This window comes from Thermobia domestica, chromosome 1, assembly GCF_964235325.1.
Source record: "Thermobia domestica chromosome 1, izTheDome1.hap1.1, whole genome shotgun sequence".
In the NCBI taxonomy this organism is placed as follows: domain Eukaryota; kingdom Metazoa; phylum Arthropoda; class Insecta; order Zygentoma; family Lepismatidae; genus Thermobia; species Thermobia domestica.
Genome location: NC_137454.1, coordinates 242460080 through 242482890, shown reverse-complemented (window position 1 = coordinate 242482890; position 22811 = coordinate 242460080). Strand labels below are relative to the sequence as shown.

Below are 22811 nucleotides of genomic sequence, written 5' to 3'. Positions count from 1 at the left end.
AAGATTTTTCAGTTCCCTATAAAACCACTGTAAGGTCGGAATTTTTTACTTGTACTGATTTACTTAGGTAGTGCTCACGAAAATGTGTAAGCGTAACGAATTTCAAGTTTCTATTCCAATTCTAAGTACCTAAAACATGAGATTATAAGTCCAAAAAAAGGTCCATTTAAATAGCATAGGGAAATTTTTCATCCCCTCTTTAGACCCCCTAAAAATTAAAGATATTCACTTTTGACAATTTTCCTGTGGGTTAGTTCCGGAAAGCTAGAATCATGCCAAATTTAATCATTGTAGCCCTACAGGAAGTGCTCAATAATTTATGTCAGCTCATGTAGTTTTATGTATAGTTAGGATATATATATATATATATATATATATATATATATATATATATATATATATATATATATATATATATATATATATATATATATATAAAATCTTTATGTAAGTGTCATAATGAAAGAGCTTAATAAGCACATCTTTCAGTATCAGTTTTATCTCATTAAGCGACACGGTTCTTGTGTCGTATCAATTTTCTGGTGTATAAAGACATTTGTTTTCTTTCATTTCCTCAACACTACGCATGAACTTTCACATTCAAAGTATTATTTTTGCTCCCTCGTGGCTAAGCGGTTAGCGTACGCGCCTTTGGCGTGGGAAACCCGGGTTGGATTCCCAGCGGGAGCTCATGTGGTTCGGATTCCATGTTAATCAGTAGGTCCATGTCTCGTATAAGCTGGCTGCTGAAAGGGACGCTAAACTAAAATCAACCCAACTCAAATTATTATTATGTTCAGCTCAGTAAGGTTTATCATATCTCATAATTTCACAATATACGCGTTAGACGCTAATAATATTTTAGAAGCACATTTCGATCAGGAAAGCAGAGGATACAGTATATTCCTGATAGAAGTTAGTGATTTAAGAAGTGTGAATCAATCTTATGTTCGTTTTTTATTCAAACACTATCAATAACTGAAATGAAGGAGAAAGACTTTTTAAGTAGTGGTTAAGTTGGTTACATGACAACACAGTTTTAAACGACGTTAAACTGAATCGATTAGCGTTTGTTTTATCTTGATCCTATAATTAGTATCGTCTCGTTCCATCTTCATACAACAATTAGTAGCGTCTTGTTCCATCTTCGTACGATAATTAGTAGTGTCTTGTTCTATATTGATACGTTAGTTAGTGGTGTCTTGTTCCATCTTGATATGATAATTAGTAGTGTTTGTTCCATCTTGTTACGATAGTTAGTAGTGTCTTGTTCCATATTGATACGTTGGTTAGTAGTGTCTTGTTCCATATTGATACGTTGGTTAGTAGTGTCTTGTTCCATCTTGATACGATAATTAGTAGCGTCTTGTTCCATCTTGATACGATAATTAGTAGCACCTATATCCCATTTTTTTCCTTCGTATGATTAATAATATTCTCCCTTAATGTTGCACCTAGATGATATACCAAAGCAGAAAAAACACTTTCTATGCTTTTTCTTTTCAACGAAACAGAGTTTGAAGCAAGAAGTTTCCATAAAGGTAACAAAGAAAGTTCTGTCTTTTTCACCAACCACCTTCGATATGTCACCTAAGACATACCTGGAAGATCGAAAATAGTCCCCAGCAGCATCGACGACCTCCTGAAAACGTTCTGGAAAGTCATGGATTCCATTGCGGTAGAATTTAGTGGGCCCTGAAGCGTAGAAGGTATCAGGTGCATTTTGTACCTCTATTAGAGATTTGAACTGGCGTCCTCTAGGATGATTGTCCAAGGAATCGAACAGGTGATAGTCGGACGGTGTAATGTCCGGGAGTATGGCGGATGCAATAGTGTTTCCCATCCAATGCATAGAATGATGTCCCGGGTCATCCTAGCCACGTGAGGCTTAGAGTTGTCATGTAACAGAAGGACCCCTTTATGATTCAGAAGTGCTGCCTCCACAGTTTTGAGTTTTTCTTGAACACGGCTAAACTGCTGCCAATACACAATTGCATTGATGCTCTGATCAGCTGGTAGCAGTTCCCAACGCACGATGCCGCGAGGAGAACACCAAATACACAGGAGGACTTTCTTCTGATGCAGTGCTGGTTTCGGCTGTTTTGGAACCGGTTCATGTTTGTAAACCAATGACAATGGCACCGCGGAGCTTCGTACAGGACCCACTTCTTATCATATGTCAACATCCTGTCCGGAAATGACTCCTTCCTCAGACGAGACAGCAAAAAAACCAGCTGTGTGCTCGCGTTGCCTTCTCGCCCGGAGTGAAATAATGTCGGATCCATCGCCCCAACTTGTATTGCTTCCCAAGTTGATGGAGGTACTGCCGAATGGTTTCTTCACTCACACTGAATTGTAGTCCCAATTCCTTATATGTCTAGCCACTGTTCCTCTCAATTGCTGCCTGAAGATCTTCATTTTGCACATGTGTTTGTCTTCCGGCACGTGATGCGTATTCGAGTGTTTTGTCACCATCTTTAAACTTGTTAAATCCACCGCTGCCCTGTCCGCGTAGTCACCACACCCTCACCAAAGGCCTGGCATCTTTTTCGTACCGTTGCAGCAGCGTCTGACCCCAGTTTGAACTCGTACAACATACATGCCGTTATGACGCCCTGTGGTGGTCCCATGTTTACTCTGTTCTTACGCGAATTTATGGTGTACTTGAACTACCATAACCAGCTAGTATGTTGGATATACCCACACTAACAAAAGACCTTCGTCTTATTTCCATTCGCATTCAACTCTTGGTGTGAGGGCCAATTGAACAGACTTCCTCAAAAAGCGACAGATCTTTATTGGTTACCTATGTATTTTGCTTATCCTGTTTTGTTCAGCCCTTCTATGGAGAGTACGATGTGTAAGGTTGGTTTCACAAGTAGCTGTATAGTAATTCTTAGTTTTAATGCATTGATCTATATCCACAGGGTGGTCAGAAATGTATGCTTTGCGGTATACCTATTCATTTAGACATATTGTGTTGGGAAACAGATTTTTTTAAAAATGAAAAAAATATGGATAAGACAGACACACACTAAACGGTGTTATTCGAATCCTGTACTATTTCAGTGGGGGAATGTGTTGGGAAACAGATTTAAAAAAATGGATAAGATAATCTGTGGTTAAATGAATTTTAAGGAGATGAACTATTTAAATGTTTTGTTCAAATAACTTGGCCTAAGGGACAAGATAAACAAAAGAACAAGGCCTCTAAATTGTGAAAACCATGATAAAGTGGGGGATATAAGGAGAATCCAGGCTGGCTAAGGAGGACGGAGGCAGCCATAACAAGTGAAGAAGTTATTCAGCCATGTGGGTGAGAGGATTCCACCTAACATTCATGTAAGACCTTTTTTCTCTTTGTAAAATCTTAGTTAGAGAAGAATCTGAGCCAAGTAAGGTCTCTCGTGTATAATATTTTGTGATTACGAAATTTTCTTTACTTCAATGTAATTTTATTGTGTTTTTGCATTTTCATATAATCTCTCTCAGTGTTAATAAAGTTTGCTTGCTCAAGTATCTCTCCAGGTTCTTTTACTGACTTCCTCAGAGAAGAGATAAGAACCAGTACATTTAAATTAACAGGCAGTGAATACTCATCACTACAAATACTTTAACATTCTAACAATTTTATTAATCATGTGTGTTGGGAAACAGATTTTAAAAAAATGGATAAGATAATCTGTGGTTAAATGAATTTTAAGGAGATGAACTATTTAAATGTTTTATTCAAATAACTTGGTCTAAGGTACAAGATAAACAAAAGAACAAGGCCTCTAAATTGTGTAAACCATGATAAAGTGAGGGATATAAGGAGAATCCAGGCTGGCTATGGAGGACGGAGGCAGCCATAACAAGTGAAGAAGTTATTCAGCCATGTGGGTGAGAGGATTCCACCTAACATTCATGTAAGACCTTTTTTCTCTTTGTAAAATCTTAGTTAGAGAAGAATCTGAGCCAAGTAAGGTCTCTCGTGTATAATATTTTGTGATTACGAAATTTACTTAATTTCAATGTAATTTATTAATCATGGCTCCCCTGGCGACATGCTAATGCTCAGATTCTTTTTTGGCTAGATTTTACATATTTTATACCAGATTGTATTTTTTTTAAATTTTTTTCTCTATTTCTTGGTAACGGCTGATGGGTTTCTCAGTGCAATTATTTTTATAAATTTAATATCCTTATAATTTTTGTTTTGTTGAGTGATTCCGTATGCCGTTAACGCGCAGTGCAGTTCAATCACGGAAATTAGGTGTAAACTTCACCGAGATGCAGTCGGTTACAAACAATCTTACTAATTCCTGGTTACATTCCAACCCCCCAGCACCAGCTCCCACCTCTCAACATTTCTCTCATCAGATTAACAATGTTACATCAAGTCCTCAAGTTAATGGATCGCCCTTAACTAACATTTCAAACCTATCCGTTGTTAATCCCCCAACTCACAGCACAGGGCCGACATTATCGGCCACTTCACCACCCACACAAGGAAATTCAAGTGATCCCACCATTCCCATACATCCAAATTCACTCAACATATTTTCGGCTAGCCCGTTAGAAAGAGCTGACCTATTCATTACTAACTTTGAGCGTACAGCTAAAATTGCAGGTTGGAGTGAAGAAAAAATGTGTTCCATCTTTCCGTTATGTCTTGCAGACATTCCGCTGTATTGGTTCAAAAGTACCGATTCACTTTCCACCCTGCCAAGGAATACACTTAAGGATAAATTCCTAAAGCAATTTGGGCCAAACAATTAACTGCTCTCCGCAGCTGAAAAATATAGATCCAGAGTTCAGGAACCAACAGAATCACTCCTCCACTATTTATATGCCAAGAAATACTTGGCCACACAACTCGATCACCCACCCTCCTTTGAAGATTTTTTGTTGGATTCAATTACAGGGTTATTGCCCCACTTTATTGTAGAATTTTCTCAAAAGACTATTAAGTCATTTGATGAACTTATCGAATTAGCAGCCACAAGGGAGAGAGCAGACAGGTTAGCCCAGCGGCGCCTAGCCAGCTTAACCAATCCTACCCCCCACCACAAACACATCAGCAAGACCCCTTAAACAACATCATTTCTCGTTTAGATTCACTTCAAGTGCAACTTAATAACCATTTTAATGCTCAATCCGTCCAACATACTGTTGCATTCATGGAACATAATCAACCGCAGTACAGGCATCGCAACTCAGATCGTTCACCGTCTCCTTCCTACTCGCGAAATTTCCGGGGGCGGGATGACCACACTCATCGTTCACGGCAACGATCACACAGTAGGAAACGGAATGACAGGAACCCACCTAAATCCCCACCTCCTGTTCCCACACCATCCTCAGCTCACACCCATAAATGTTGTTCTTGCCGAACTCCGAAGCCACAACAAAACTCTAAGCACACCACTCAGACCCCTCCCCAGAAGAATGTTAATAGAAAAAGTCCTCCTTTTAGAAAAGGAGGGAACAATCGAAAGGGAGCAAACTATAACGAGGCTGCCTTGGCTACTATATATCCTATGCCTTACCCACAGTTTTACCCTCCACCATACCCATCTCCCTTTCCATTTTCACTACCTACAACTTCCCAAACTCTTTGTGGTCCCACCCCTTCTGTTCCAACTTTACCTTAGTTACCTTCAACAGAACAGCCGCCAAAAAACGGCTAAACTTAGAGGAGGACCGTCCTCCTCCTCCTCCAACTAACCATTCTCTCAATGACTTACAATCACAACCAACATCCGACATACACAAGAACACACAGATCCAGCAACCTTCTCCAGTTGCTGAATATAATCATATTCCTCCTCCCATACAAACAGACGAGCATATTAACCAGTCTGGTAAACAGTGTACTTTGAATGTCCCATTGATCTTTAAAAGGCATTTAACTTACATTGAGGGCTCTATTGCTTCAAAACGACATTTAATAATCCTTGACTCAGGAGCAGAGCTAAATTTAATTCCTAGCTATTTAGTTCCGCAAAAAGTGCGACCTTTTCCTTTGGCCACGGTTCTTCACGGTGCCTCAAACCTCCCGTTTACCCTTACCCACGCAGTTACATTACCAATTACAATAGCGGGTCGTACATTTTCGGTTCTTTTTCGCATTTCACCCCTGCAGTCATTCCCCACCATTTTAGGAAATCAATTCCTCAAACAGCATCTGGCTAAACTTGATTACGAAACAGGCACACTAAGCTTAACATATTTTGGGCGCAAACCGGCACAACCCATATCACATAAACCTGAGGAGGTTCGTTTTCTTTCAAATTTACTGGCAGTTAAGAAAAACCCCAAATTTGTTTTTCAAATTGCTAAAACACAAACCATTCCGGCAAATAGTGTTGGCATGCTAAGATTAACAATTCCTCTAAAAACAAACATAAAACATTTTTACATCAATTCCCCGATACATGCCAATCTAAAAGGGTGTTACACGGTTCACACGGCTACTTCAATTGACAACCTTCAAATACCAATTATTAACCTCTCTCCCTACGATCAAACTTTTTTCAAGGGCCTACCTATTGCCTCGGGCACAATCTTCCCTACAGAGCCTCGTACCTACAAGGCATACTCTGTTAGGCAACTTTTTGAACCGACAGAAGAACATGCGGAACAAAATAGAAGGGAAAGGATGGAAAAAATTAAGGATCACATTAATCTCACTAAATTCAACATTAATCCTGCACTTTCTCCATCCCAGAGGCAACAAATGTTGGAAATTTTAGAAAAGCGAGTCACTACTTTTAAATGGACAAAAACTGATTTCAGTAAAATAAAAACCTTTGAAGTCTCTTTGGACTTAATCGATGATAAACCTTTTGTTATGCCCCAATTTGTAATTCCACATCGCCTTAGGCCTATGGTGAAAGAAAAAATCCTACAGTTTCTTGAACAGGGCATAATCCAACCATCTAACAGTCAGTATAGAAATAATATTATTGCAGTGCTGAAACCAAATAGTAAATCGGACATTCGTCTAGTTTTGGATCTCAGAACTTTGTTTAGCAAATGCCAAACATTAGCAGATCCCATACAGCCCATGACAGACGTTTTGAATAACATGTCGGCTACTCGCGGGATTATTCATCTTGACCTAGCACAATCATTCTATCAGTGTCCTTTGGCTACTGAAGATCGCAAGGCCACGGCATTTTCGGTTAGGGATCTTCATTTGCCCCACACGCAATTTGAACTTACAGTGCAACCACAAGGACATAAATATAGTACGCTTAACTTGCAACGCATACTTAGCACTATCTATCGCGATATACCAGCTCAAAATTTCTCCCTGTATGTTGATGACTTTTTTCTTTATTCTTCTTCATACTCGCATTTATTAGAACTATTAGGCCAACTATTGCTGAAAAACATTCACTTTATTTAATGTAGATAAATCTGAATTTGGGGTCACTTCTGTTAAATGTCTAGGGCACATAGTTGAAAATGGTACAATTAAGCCAGACTCTGACAAAATCGCTGCCATTACTAAAATACCAAAACCTAAAATCATAAAACAACTCCGTAGTTGGCTAGCGAGTGTAAATTTTTTTCGTAACTTCTTTCCATGTATTTAGCTAAGTCTAGAACCACTGTACAAAGCACTTCGGCGAAATCCAAAAACATTAACCTGGAATTCTGATATGGATGAAGCATTTGAGACAATGAGGTCAGCTCTGGTAAATCCTCCAATCTTACAATTATATAGTACACAAAACACAGAGCACATGTTAATGACAGATACTTCGGCCGAAGGCATAGGAGTGTGTCTCTTTCATAGAAAAGTAGGCGAAAAAAATTATCATCCGGTATGCTACGTCTCAGCCCGTCACCCCCACAGACTCAGACCTCTGCCAATTCACAATTTAGAACTTTTTGCGATTTTCTACTCGCTAATGAAGTTAAAGAAATATCTACTAGGTAAACATTTTACACTGGTAACGGATAATAAGAGTTTGCTAGCATTAAAGACTACTACCCAATTAACTCCTAAACTTACGAGGTGGTTGGAACAGGTACAAACCTTTGATTTCACAATAGTTCACGTCTGGTCATATCAAAATTCACTGTCAGACCTATTAAGTCGGAACCCCTTGCCTTTTAATGAAAAGATATGGAACTTCTCGACACTGAAGTTCATCCCTTTCATCTTCTGGCATTAGATGGAAACACTGACATTGCGCAACTCCAAAGGGATGATCCCTTCTTCTCTAAAATAGTGCGAACCTTACTAACGGAAAATAAAAACGATAAAAACTACAAAACATGGCAAAAGCAATACGTTTTCAAAAAGAATTTACCATATCGTAACATGTATTCACCAACACAACCGCGCACCTTGTTATGCATACCGAGGGTACTGCGTGATACGGTATTTAGCGAGTTTCACAATAACTCTTTAGTTCATCCTGGATACTTGAAATTATACTACCTCATTCGTAGCAAATACTATATACCGAATCTGAAAAATTGGTTACATCACAAAGTTAACTCATGCTTAGATTGTGGCTACTTTAAACGGAGTTGCCATCAAAATATTGACACAGTTCAAAGAATACCATCGGGTGACCTCTTCGAGTGCTGGACCATAGATATATGTGGCAAACTTATGCCATCACAGGGTGACGAATATACACACTTTTACGTAGGTGTGGAACAAGTATCATCATTTACGGTCACTAAACCTATAAAATCTCCTACTACAGATGCATTCATAGATTTCATTACAACTGAAATAATTATATCCTACGGCGTCATGCGTAGTTTACGTCTCGACCAGCAACCAAGTCACGTGAGCTCCAAATAAAAAGTATTTCTCAATTCTCTAGGCATTAAGGCCATATACGCGTTGCCGAATTTGCACAAATCTATAGGACAAGTTGAATCAAGAATTTCCAATTTACAAACAGCCCTCAAATTTCTTACCAGACAGGACCACAAACAGTGGTCATTGCTTTTACACAAGGCTACGGCTACAATTAATCAAACTCCATTAACACAGTTTGGGGTTTCACCATTTCACATTTTATTTGGAAAGGAAGTGAGATTCCCAATTCAGAACTTTCTTCATGATGATATACCTCCCACTGACATCAATGACAGGCTAGTAATGCTCAAAGAACTACGGGACCTAATAGAATTCAGGAGGGAACAAATTTTTCAGAAGCATAAAGAAAAAGAGGAAGCCAAAAACACCCCCACCCAATTCATTCCCGGTTCCCAAGTTCTTTTGAAAAGACTGAGCACAAAGAAGAATGAAAGTGGACCCTTGAGGCAACTTTATACAGGCCCACACACAGTTCTGAATAAACTCGATGACAATTCATATCAGATTGGTGTTGGAAGGAAAATAATTACTGTTGCAAAGAACAGACTTAAACTATACATTCCAGACACAGAGAAAAATACAGTTTTTGAAACTAAATATAATAAATACCTACGCGGCATCAAGGAATAGGCAGCAGACATGGCATACAACCCCACCCACATCAAACATATAGCCCAATCCACTCCCACAAAGCACACAATCTCCGTTGCAGTCAACTCATAACTTCATTGCATCCTTTCCACGCGTTTTTTTCAACCACATTGCTAAGACCATATGGTGATTATCTAAAACAGTAGTGCTCAACCAGTGTGTAGCTACCTATGTTGTCTCGTACAGCAATCATTATAGTTTCACCATATTAAAGCATCATAGAAGACTTATAAAGGCACATGCTGTATGTATCTTTTGACGACCTTTAAGTGCATGGTATAAAAGCGTATAGTCAGTAACGAAAGTTGAGCACCACTAGTCTAGAACAAGCTCACTGCCATTCATTAAGTGTCTCTCCTTAGCCTATCTAAATTGTTAACAAACATCCCTAAGGTGATTTAATATCTCAAACAATCATGATTTTGCACTTTTAAAACGGTCTAACAATAGGATTAGTGATTTACATTCACTCTATCCTTCATTCACATTGTCCCTTATCCGTTTCCTTCCCATTCATTAACAGACACACTCATGCAAGCTTGCCGCCTTTGTCTCCCACTCGCATGATTCACTTAATCCTCCTATGAAAATATACACTGCACCTTCAAATTGAATTCTCACAGATAACGAGAATGCAGTTCTTCCCCCCAAAAAACCTCTGTACTACGCCCATAACAACCCACGCAGCTGAGGTTTACGCGGATTGGTGATAACATCCAACACGTATAGCAGGACAACGAACTGTAAGGTTATAGGTTTTCATATTCCGGAAAAAAATCTACTACTGTGAAAGGGTACTTCTACTTCCCACCCTCAGTATTTCGCCTTGAACCCAACCCAACATTTCAACATCATACTCCTTACATACACATCGAAAAGAAAAGTGACGACATAGGCCGCCACTAACATGCGGGCCTACCCAGCAGGTCAACAATCGCGACCACCCCATAAGTTTTAGACCCATCCTATTAGGATAATTGACATATTAAATGCCCCTAATCATTACAATACGCAACTACCCTTCTCCTAAAAATACAAAATTCAATTCATTTACACTTTAGACCGAATATTGCATGACATAAATTACGTCGCGATGGATTTCATAAGTATCGAGTGAGAGACCGGGATACATCAATGACAGAGGCTAAGCCTCACGTATCTAACGTTTATGAATTGAACCAGCCTGAAAACACACATCTGCATTACGTTGGCTTTCAGGCATAAGTCACATTTTCAAAGAACAATAATAAAAACCAAACATACTTCTAGCTGAGGGAAAACGCCCACCCCTTTCTGCCGACGAACTCAAATTGATATAAGAGAATGTGCAAAGAAAAGGAAATGATTCTTACAAAAAGAAAACCTACCAAAAGATAACTTCTTGTTCTCTTCTCTCAGTAACACAAATAGAATGAAACATTGACCTTAGTAGGATTCTAAACCAAAAGAAAAAGAAAAAGAAATAAGAGGATAGGGGTTGAAAATAGACTAACACCCACCCTCAATAGCCTCACATTACAGAACACCGGATTAGATTCAGCTATTTTACATACGCATGTATTGTAAACGTTACGTACAACGCTGCGAAACTTACGGCCGAACTCACCTGCATTACAAATGCAGTTCGGCACTCATTTACTTAAGAGGCTCTAATTGTGACGTCATCACTGACATCTATGCATCCATCCTTCTTTATCAAATATCTCATGAACAAAATATTCGCGGTCATTTGAACAACGACTTCTTCCTTCTAACCATCTCGAACATCATTAAACATTCATTAAAACTTATTACAATTCAATTGGATACATCTGTTCTTATAGACAAACATCACAAAATAAATATAAAATTCAACTCTCATCAGATAGAAGAAATGCGTTATTAACTACACCAGTTCATTAACAGAGTGGAAATCCTATATCGTTTCTGAAAGAAACTATATTAAGACCTAATAGGAACGGCTGAAACCTCACAATCTCATTGTGGGCCATGTCGTCTTCAAGGCATCCGCTCCTTTCGTTTTCCTGTGCCTGAAACCTAAATTCTCTTTTCAGAGAAATTTGGCCAAGTCGATTTCCTAAGCGAAATCATGCACAGGAAGCTAGCATTTAGCTAATGAAATTCATGCAATATTGATAAAGTTACGTTCCAACATTAACTCCAATTCTCATAATGAAATCATAAAATTCAAATTTAACAAAAGAAGTAAACATACCTATTATCTTCTAAATGGATGTCGATGCTGTACTCCAATTGACACTGATATATTCTCACAAATCTGTGTCCTTTTATCAAGGCAATTTTTAACGCATTAGCTCCGTATATACGCCCTCGGCGACATAAATGACGAACAGATCAATAACAAAATACACATCAGACATAACGTCTACAAGGTAAAAATACGATTAAAATCGGCAAAACTATGTTTTCGGTAGGCAACAAATTGCTCCGTTGTAGATTACGCCAACCTTGAAATTTCATTGATAACTAGGCTGCAAATGACACACGTTTCCAGTTCACTCCAATTTCTTTTTATAAACAACTCTAAGGACAATTTATTATCTCATCGTTAACTAACATTCCTTTCAGTTTATCTCATACTTACCAAAAAAAAAGACAGAAAAAATAAAGAGCAGAACTAACAAGAAAAATTGTGAAAGTAACAATTAGATAATCATCTTCAGTTAATCTGATAACAAGGAAGTTCGTTTGCAGTACTAAACTACCATTTCTCATGTCTTTCGGGCGAAAAGAGAAATTCCATAGTATTGCATAGTACTTTAAAAACAATGCTGAATAATACAGAAAGCTTTAAAACGATTTACCCCGCAGCTACTAGTCCGCCTTGTTTTCATCATCCCATCTTCCGTCAACGAGAAACAATACAGAAAAAAAAAAGATCACGGACTCATTTCCTTCCCAGAACTAAACACTACATGTCATTCAAAGTTCATACACAATATGAAGCATTTCAGTCTCTAACTTTTACCAGAGGTCATTTTCACAAGTAACATTCTAATATTAGCACCAAGCAACTTACGCTGCCACACAAGAAGACATAGAACACCACAAGCTTCTTGATATACAGAATATACAACATACTACTACTACTACTACTACTACTACTACTACTAATAATAATAATAATAATAATAATAATAGTAATAGTAATAATAATAACAATACAGTTACTCCTCTCTCATTCTTACTGCTAATCATTTTAGGGCTATGCTGTTACAAAAAAATACCTAGCCCACAAAACCTACCAACAAGTTAGACAGCATGTGGCTATCCCCCTTCAACAGGTGATAGAACCCCCTCTTCCCATCGCTAATCCGTACTATTCTCCACAAAGAATTAGTAATTGTGTTTTATAATAAGTACCTATCCCCAGGTACCAGGAACACAGTACTGGCGACTCCATTCACAAAAAAAAAAAAAAAAACGAAACTTCAACATTTAATATTTTTTAGTTCCTTTTTCTAATTTTTTTTCATTTGTCCTTTATGAATCTTCCTCTAATCCACATATTAACCTTCTCTTATCCCACAGATCTGTAATTTGCTGCATCTAATTATAATCCTTCTATATAACCCATTCACACGCATACCGACAACATATATAAAAATATACAATTAAAATTGCACTGGGAATTTGCTGTCATGTCTCTGCCTTGAATTGAGAAAAGCATGTCTTTTTTCTATCGAATAAATCTGGTATAAAAAACAATACCCCACCCACCTACGCACCAAACAAACATACAAGCCTCTCCTTTATTTCCTTCCTTTCACGTCATTCATCATACCTCTCATACATTGATCCTCTCAAGCAATGATGCCTCCACCAGTAGCATCGAGGAATGGTGCACAGTGGTTCGATTCTCCATGGTGGATTCTGCTTCCGTTGAACGACGCAGACATCTCCTCAAGCAACATCGAGGACCGCACAGGATGGTGCACATTGGTTCGATTCTCCATGCTGGATTCTGCTTCCGTTCTATTCTCCATGCTGGATGACGCAGACGTCTCCTCCAAAACTTCAAAGAAGAAGATGGTTCCCACACCCATACAACCTACTGCCAAGCTCGTGTAGTGAATTCTCATAGAAACAGACTTGCCAATGGACTATCACGGTACTTCAAGACAACAACGGGTCGTCATACTCCTTCCTCCGGCGGAGTGTATTAAAGATGAGGAGGTCCAGGTGACGAGCACCCGGAAATTTTCACCCCCAATGGGCGACAGTCTATCCCCCCTTCAGCGGACAGGAGGACTGGGTCATGCCATATTCTTGTGTTCATGGAAATTGTGATGCAGTGTAGAACATCGTTATACAGTGATACAGTGCGATGTTGTGAATGTGAATTGTGATTCCTACTCTCGTTTATTCCTTTACGAATTCTTTTTTTATTCCTTTTTTTATAACATGATTCACATTATTTTGAATCTAATACATTCTGTGATAGTGTTAAGTAGCTCCCTGCCAGGACAGATTTTAAAAAAAATTAAAAAAATATGGATAAGACAGACACACACTAAACGGTGTTATTCGAATCCTGTACTATTTCAGTGGGGGAATGTGTTGGGAAACAGATTTAAAAAAAAATGGATAAGATAATCTGTGGTTAAATGAATTTTAAGGAGATGAACTATTAAAATGTTTTATTCAAATAACTTGGCCTAAGGGACAAGATAAACAAAAGAACAAGGCCTCTAAATTGTGAAAACCATGATAAAGTGGGGGATATAAGGAGAATCCAGGCTGGCTAAGGAGGACGGAGGCAGCCATAACAAGTGAAGAAGTTATTCAGCCATGTGGGTGAGAGGATTCCACCTAACATTCATATAAGACCTTTTTTCTCTTTGTAAAATCTTAGTTAGAGAAGAATCTGAGCCAAGTAAGGTCTCTCGTGTATAATATTTTGTGATTACGAAATTTACTTTATTTCAATGTAATTTTATTGTGTTTTTGCATTTTCATATAATCTCTCTCAGTGTTAATAAAGTTTGCTTACTTAAGTATTCCTCCCGGTTCTTTTACTGACTTCCTGAGAGAAGAGATAAGAACCATTATTTTTGAATTGACAGCGGTAGGATACTGACTACCGATACTCAAGAATGTTGAATTAACAATTTTATTAATCAATATAAGTTAAATAATAGACAATAATAATAAATATTACGGCATAAATAATTTTAAAATAGTCTAAAAATGATAATTTGAAGATAGTTGTAATTGCAAGGAATGTTATACTGAATTACTGAATTGACATAATATATTTATTTACAAACATTTTTAATATTACAGAAACATACATACATATAATACAAACGGGTTTTGGTGTACTTCATGTAATTTGAAATAATCATATAACTGTAGTTATTTATTGGATGGTCATTAATACTAAGAATATTTAAGGTGTAATAAACATGTTAAAACAATGAACTTATTTTCGCTACTACTTTTAGTTGTCCTATTTTTACTACTGCTTAAGCGTGGTATTTCTACATAAAGAGTAAGGTATTATGGTTAACACAGACTTAATAAAGCAGTTTGACACTGAGTCAGTGTTAAGCGGTATGAAAATAACGATTAAACTAAGAAACGGACGTTAAAATTCTGTGTATCAGAAGATATAGTTACAATGAAATTTGTAGCTTTCACATTGCCTTGCACGAATATTGCAAATATCTATTTGCCTTAGTTTTTATATCTATCTAAGAGCAAAGCTTTACGCGGTATATTTGATGTTTATATCAAGTAACGAACAACGTATTACATTTTCTGTATTCTTTCACATAAATTGCGTTTAAATGTGTGAATCTGTGAACAAAATTTTCACTGCAGAATTGCTGTCATCTCTTTACGATGTTCTTACACTTGTTCTAGGTGTATCTCAACCAATAAATACATGTCAGGTAGTTGATCTAACAGCTACTAATTTACTAATTTACTCTAAAATCCGATTGAGTTGAAGTAGCGCCAGCCATTTAACACTATTATGATAGAGTGTTGAATTAAGTCATGCACACTCTATTACTACATTGGTTCAACATGTGGGTATTATCTTTCTCCAACATTATTTATTACATCTCTAGAAGTGGTAGTTCTTTACATGTATATATTTAAATATACCGTACACTTTTATTTTTCCCTTTGTCCTAATTCATTCAGCATCACCATTGCCTGCCTGTTTGTAGAAATATTTTAGAGTTATCATTGGTGAAAATGAAAGGAGCTTGTTTTGTTGGACATTTTAAATCAGGGAACACACCTTCGATGAATTCCATTGGCTTCCTTCCCACAGGTGACAACATACTGTTCCATAATATCTGCGCAGCTGAAAAAGAAATGCATGTGTACTTTTAGTGTTTGAATATGAAATGATAATGTCAACACTGTAAATGTAACATTTTTACTTGCAATTTTCTCACTTTCCTCATTTTTCAATTAAATATTAAATTAATCTTTGTGTGCTCAAGGATTTATCCACTTAAAACATTTAGGGAATAAGCATAAAATGTTTGGTTTGTCCTGAAGGAAAGAAAACTTTTTGAATACTGGTTTATGATATTTATTGCTTTTGTAACTTATTCCGATTTAGCTTTATTAATATAGTTCCCTCCGGTATTAATGTACCATTCCCAGCGCGTCTTTTACTTCAGAAACGCATTTTGTTTTTGATCAAAGCTTGGAGGTCTCGTAGCTATTTTTTTTTTTTTTTTTGTTTTGTTTTGTTTAGATTCTACGGATTGGAAACGGCGATCCTTCAGGTTAAATTTCAATTTAAGGGAATAGAGGGAAGTCTACATGTGCTAAGCCAGGCGAATACGGTGCTTGGGATACAACAATCGTATTGTTCTTCGCCGAGAACTCCCTAATGAGGAGCACCGAATGGTTAGGAACATTACTAGGGTGCAAAACACATTTATATTCTTCCACGTTTTCGGTCTCTTCTTCCTCACAGCCTCCCTAGAAACGCCTCATCACTTTTAAATAGTATTATTAGTTGATGGTTTGACCACATGTGACGTATTCATAACAAACAACACGATAAAAAAAACAATAACACTAATAATCAAAGATCTTTTACCTTTGAGCAACTTTAACGTGCTTTTCTTGAACCTTGGCGAAGACTTTGAACGTCACAGACATAGAGCTCAAGTCTCGTCACCTCTTATTATGTTTTTCAAGAAGCTATCATCTTTGTTTGCATGATTCAAAAGATTTTCATAGATTTCCATATGTGTTTATTTTTGATAATTTGTTACCAAACGTGGGACGAATTTCGAAGTAACACTATGCATTTTTAGATGTTCAACTACGATCACATAGCAGCAGGTTGATTTCTACTTCTTCAGCTTTATCGCAGACGATAAAACCATTATTTTTGCATACAACATCGTGTATTTTCTAAAGTGAATATCGTCAAATGATGATGTGGTGAAGTGTCAAAACGCCTACTCAATAAAATATTGCTTATAGTTCGTACCAGAACAGCTAGTCGCAAACGACCAATGTTATCAACTGATAATTACATTCACTTGAAGTAGCAGAATGTCCATGTCTCTGAAAATTAAAAGCAGAAAACTTGCTATTACGTACATGAAGTGTATACAATCTTTCTAAACTCTGGTAATTATTTTAACTGCAATAATATGCACATTTTCGTTTTAGTACTGCTTTTGTAAATTTACTTTTGTTACAAGTATACATTATATATTTAATCTTTTAATTCATTACACGATGGAAGTACAATATGGATACAAAGAAATAAGCAAGTAAAGTAAAGTTTAACTAAACTGGTTTAAAATATTGTGAGGAAAGATAAAATATTTCACAGCTAGTACGCTACAAAACTGGTTCCCAACCTTAAGTAATTTATGTCACACTTTACTATATATCCATGACAACGCGACCCATTTGATTATTTTAATAATAATAATAATAATAATAATAATAATAATAATAATAATAATAATAATAATAATAATAATAATAATAATAATAATAATATAAAGTGTAATAGTGAAACCTTTAACTTTTATCGTGGCGGAGACAAATAGCCCCGCTTCTGACGCCCCCATCAAACAATAATCATTTATTCTTTCATATAGACTAGTAAGTTTCTATAAAGTACTGACACCACTGGAGGCGTTGACTCGTACGTGTACATTCTGTCTCAAAATTGATGTTAACTAATTATTTAGTGCTTCATGATTTTTAAACCTTACTATTAGTATTTTGAGGCGCATCCTATAGGAATGCTTGCGACACACTGGTTGGGAACCACTGCATTCTTATATAGTTTAACTCTTAGCCTATATAACTTATTAGGAGTTACGTATGACAATCCTTAAAATAACGGTATGGACGACATATCAACAATCTTGTATCTTAACCTAATGTTAAAAACATATGATATATAATTCAAAGGAACGAAATGAATTAATTATCATTTCCATTCTACTTATCAACCGTGATGTAACGAAGCTCTGTTGTCCGGATTTTCTTAACGTGCTTCGTGCACATATGATCCCAGTTTTGACTCTCGGTGAATTGTACAGAAAAAACGTATTGTCCACGTACCTTCTTGATAAAAAAAGAATGTCCTTGTACCAGACACAATTAGATTACGTTAAAACTAACAAATTTAAATTTCTTTACATTTACTTTACTGTATATATAAAGTTATTTGTTGACTTCTTTTTAAATTCATTTTACTTTTATACAACCTACATCCACTTCCCTAACTGCTGCTAGTCTAGTATAAAAGTCAGACTAGGCGTGTATTTATAGCACATTAGTTAAGTCTTGTTAGGTATTTTTACGGAACTAACTGGACGGCTAAGATTATCATAGTTTACTATAGTTTAGTAAGTGTTAAACGTTCCAACAATGCATGAGACATTTTTCATATGTTCCCGAACGACATCTACTCTTATATATGGCAGGATCTGTTTCAAATGCTTCTGATCAGGAGTGTATTTATTGTACATTAGTTTGATACTGTACAGGGCGTCAAAATGTTGGACCCAATTTCAGAAATGTATTCCTATATAAACGTAAGTTTTTATAGAGAAGCGTGATTTTAAGATGTAGTCGAATAAGACGGTTTGGCTGTGTGAACCGAACGGGAGCGTTCTACCATAATAGGATAATTTTGAGAGTATTTAAAGTGTAGTTCTTGCGGACTAGACAACTATGTAAAGACGTCCTAGGTTTCCTGCCATGTTGTAGAGTATATGGGGGAGTTTTAGCTTAGATCTAGGAGACTATGTTAAATATTTTCATTCAGGAATGAGTAGATAAACTTCTCTTCATTTTCCCTAATTGTATTAAGTGAGTGCAAGTGATTAGGTAGAAGTAGGCCTTCTTTAACTCTTTTTAGTTTTCTTTAGAGAAAATGGACGTATTCGTCTATGACAGTTTTCTTCCATGTTTTACGTGGCTATTGCACTGAATTATTAGGGACTCATTGAATATATGAAATTTAGACATACCGAATAAATTATCCTAAGCAGTTCCAGTCTAGGACGGGAATTGTTAAGAGACAGAAATAACGAGTTATCTCTCTTTGAGTCCATCAGTGAGTAATTAGGTTGTTTCTTACCTCGGATCCAAAGTACTGCGTTCGATACCCCTGAAGTAAATCTTACTATGGGTAGCTTGGTTGTTTGTTTTAATCCATCGCTTATATAACGGAAAATTGGTTCATTCTTTCGTTCTTTCCTCTGCTATTGGAATTAAATAAAGACAGTCGCTAAATAAGGGAGACCTATTACCTGACCAAACATATCGTGTGTAAAGCTTTAGATAGATTTCCTTTGTAAGGAAGGTACTCAGTAGTATTAGGCCAGAATTTTAATTTAATGAGTTAAAATCCTCTAGTAAATGTTGGAAAATAGAGTTGGGAGGAAAGTGCTCGCTAACATGTGAATAAGTTGTTAGGGAAGCATGATATGTAAATAATGTAGTTCATATTGTCGGATGTTTCAAGTGAGTTTTCGATACAAAAATTCCGCGGTGCATGTGATAGTGTCAACATCTCTTAAAGTGAGGTGCAGAAGAGGAAATGGCTAAAGTGGACATTTCTCATCGAACACTTTTTATACACTTTTACAAACACTCATGAAAACAACTACATTCATCTACAGTCACTTTACACGGCTTCATTTCATTTATTTTTCACTTTTTCCAACTTTTCACCCTGACCATTTGGGTAACTGGGCCTCTTTTTCCCGTTAGAACTCCTTCGCGATTTTGACTATTAATACATCCTATTGTGACTACACATATCTTTACCTGACTTTGACAAACTGTTTCTCCTGATCTTGAATTTGCACAATTACAATGTTTACTCTACTACATTTTCTTTACTATATTTGACAGGCAATTCGACCTGAAAGTCTTCCAAAAATTGCAAATGGCGTAATCCGCCATTTTTAAACTTCTATAAATTTTTATTCGAAATAATTCGATTTTCGAATAAGTAATTCAAGTTACACACATTTATAGCATACTTGGCTAATAAAGCTGATGCACCTATTAAAACGACATTAATGGTGAAGAAAACAAGACAAGAGTTTTCGATATGTATAATAAAGAAGATTTAGAACACAGAAATTTGGTCTAGATGTGGAATTATAAATATGGTTTGTGTTAAGCAGAAAGTGCATGGCGTATAGATTTAGAATATAGATTTATACGATTTATAGGAAAAATTCTAATATTTGTAAGAACTAAATAAATAAAGCAAATTGCTTTTACAGTAAATTAAGTAGTAAAAAGGGTACCCCTAATGAGAGCAAATCCTCTTTTCTTCCACAAGCCCCTATATTTAGAGAAATTAAGATACCCTATGTAAATCAAAAATATTCTATGGGATTCTATGGATATTCTATGGAATTGATAGCTTAGTGAACACTAATTTAGCCAAAGTCAACGGTACTTTTAAAAGTTATCCTAAATACTACAACCATATCTATACAATCCATGCTGAGGTTATGGTATTAGTAAGGTGAGCACTCTACTGTATCCTTTCAAACAAAATTAGCGGCATAACTGTTCAGTCATTCTATTTGGTTAGGACTCATATTACTGCATGGATATTACATATAATTAATAAAATGAGCTTCGAAGTATAGGTGATTCAGTAATTCGGATTTCATGTTAATCAGTAGGTCCCGTCTCATATAGCCCCGCTGCTGAAAGGAACATTGAAACTCAAAATCAACTCAATGAGATGTTTTTCCATTATGTATTCTACAGGGATATAATTTTCGTTTTAACCAGTTCCTAAGGTCTAAAGGTCCTAAGTCTAACGGTTCAGGACCTCTTTATATGTCTCCCTGCATAGAGACAACAAAGTCGTTGGGCAACACATTAAGAAGGTTTCAGGCTTAGTACACTTTTCACCATCAGATGTAGATAATGATTAGCTGAATATACGAATATTTCACCCTCAATGGAACAAGTTACTAAAGTAAATGACTCTTTGTTCAGAGTTGACTTGAAAACAATATCGTGAAAACAATTTCCATTTCTCACACAAAATTACTTCTTCAAACTGGCATGAAAAATAAACGAATAGGCTGAAACAAGCAATTAAAGATAATTTAAATATACAATGTGACCAGGAAGTCCCTTGACGCTCACTTTGTGACTATGTGATTACGTACTGCTTACTTCCTATGTGTCCTAAACATCCGTATCGGTTCCTCCGTGTACATAGCATATCCTTATGTGTCTAAATGTCCGATTGTTCATCCGCTACAGCATATCGTAGGTGCTTTTTGAAATGCTACACGAAGTTCTTCTTTCAGTTGTTCGTGATCGATGTGTTGGGTTTGTTGCACCTTCTTCTTCACAATACTCCAGAATGCATGTTCAAGTGTGGTGATAACTTGGAGCCAAGACAAAGAAACCGGACGTCATTCTAACCCACGTCCCATCCAGCGATTTTGGAAAATTTCGTTCAGGCTTTTGCAGATGAACAATGCGTAAGTGAAAATGCTTATATCTGCCACCAAATCTCATTGACTGAACTGCTAGCGCATTTTGGCCGCCCCCTGGACAAGAATGAAGTTAGTGCCAATCGGACAATGAAGAAAGGAAAAGAAAAGTATGACTACCAGTGTATTATTATTAGTATTCATTAACTTTTATACAATTTGATTACAGTGAACAAAATTGCATAGTTATGTAAATAACCTATAGGGTACTACAGTACTCTACACCATTTCTTGTGTAATTATTTCTATTAAGTCCTCACTTACCTATCGCATGCCCTTTCTGGTTAAAATGCTGGCAATCAATACTAAGATAACTCGAGTCAGGTATTTTATCTTTAGGAGTATCCTTACTTAATAGTCGCGTGAATGGCTGAATGACAACTGTAAAGTTATCATCATTATCATACCTGCCACTGGAAATCTGTAAAAAGATCAACAAATGACAGCACCTGTCTAGAACCAGAGTGAACTAACTACATTTTCACCTATTTAGGCATGAAATTATTTGAGTTCTGCGTATAAATCTTATAACACAACGAATTAAGTATAACAGATTTAATGGTTATGGAAAGACCATTTCCCAATTCCAGCGGTTTGTCTCAAGTTTTTCTATTCAGGCAGGGTGAACCATGTACTAAGTCAATACGGCGTCCGGTAACAAGCATGCAGATTTTGTACGCCAGTCGGAAAGAGTAGAAAGCACAGTACGTTAGGGTATAGTTAGAATCAGTAACTACGTCAAGCGATGAGGAATATGAACCAAGTAGAGAGTCTAGTTAGCTTTTAACAATTTTCTAACGCTTATAAGATAATGTTCGTATTGATTCCCCCCAGCGATATCGAGCAAGAAATGAATCACAGTGCTGCAGTCTTGAACCACACTGAACTAACTGAACGAAGGCATAACGGAGAAAGACGTGCATGTGCTGTGTGAGATTTGTCGTTTATGAAGATTTGTCGTTTGTCATGCCATTGCGTCCTCAGTGAAATATAAGCCAATACCTCTAACATGTATCACTTAGTTCACTGTGGCTGTTTCAACAATGACGTCATTTAGTTAAGTGTGGTTGAGGCGTGTTTCACAACCATAATGCAACATTGACGTTTGTTATAAAAATGAAGAATGTTGAAGCAATTGGTGATACTAGTAAAAATAAAATAATAATAATAATAATAATAATACTGAAAATAATAATAATGACAGAAAAAAACGACTGACGAAAGTTAGGTTCGTAGAGAGTTTAATTGGAAATGGATAACTGTAAGATAAAGATGATAGTATCTTTTTTCTATCAGGCTGTGTAAGTTGT

General features: G+C 36.6%; 2 protein-coding genes across 2 annotated transcripts in view; both read right to left on the bottom strand.

Moving 5' to 3' along the window:
* The window catches only part of LOC145667305 (phospholipase B1, membrane-associated-like), a 123587-nt gene extending 111603 nt beyond the window's left edge, over positions 1–11984 (bottom strand). The window contains exon 1 of the mRNA XM_081734906.1: positions 11703–11984. The gene's annotated coding sequence lies outside the window, so the exon portion shown is untranslated. The remainder of the gene's footprint in view (positions 1–11702) is intronic.
* A 1327-nt stretch (positions 11985–13311) lies between these two features.
* The window catches only part of LOC145679239 (phospholipase B1, membrane-associated-like), a 28038-nt gene continuing 18538 nt past the window's right edge, over positions 13312–22811 (bottom strand). The window contains exons 6-8 of the mRNA XM_081749827.1: positions 21766–21922; positions 15762–15827; positions 13312–13523 (exon numbers count right to left, since the gene is read on the bottom strand). Of these exons, the coding sequence (XP_081605953.1) occupies positions 13312–13523; positions 15762–15827; positions 21766–21922 (435 nt within the window). The remainder of the gene's footprint in view (positions 13524–15761; positions 15828–21765; positions 21923–22811) is intronic.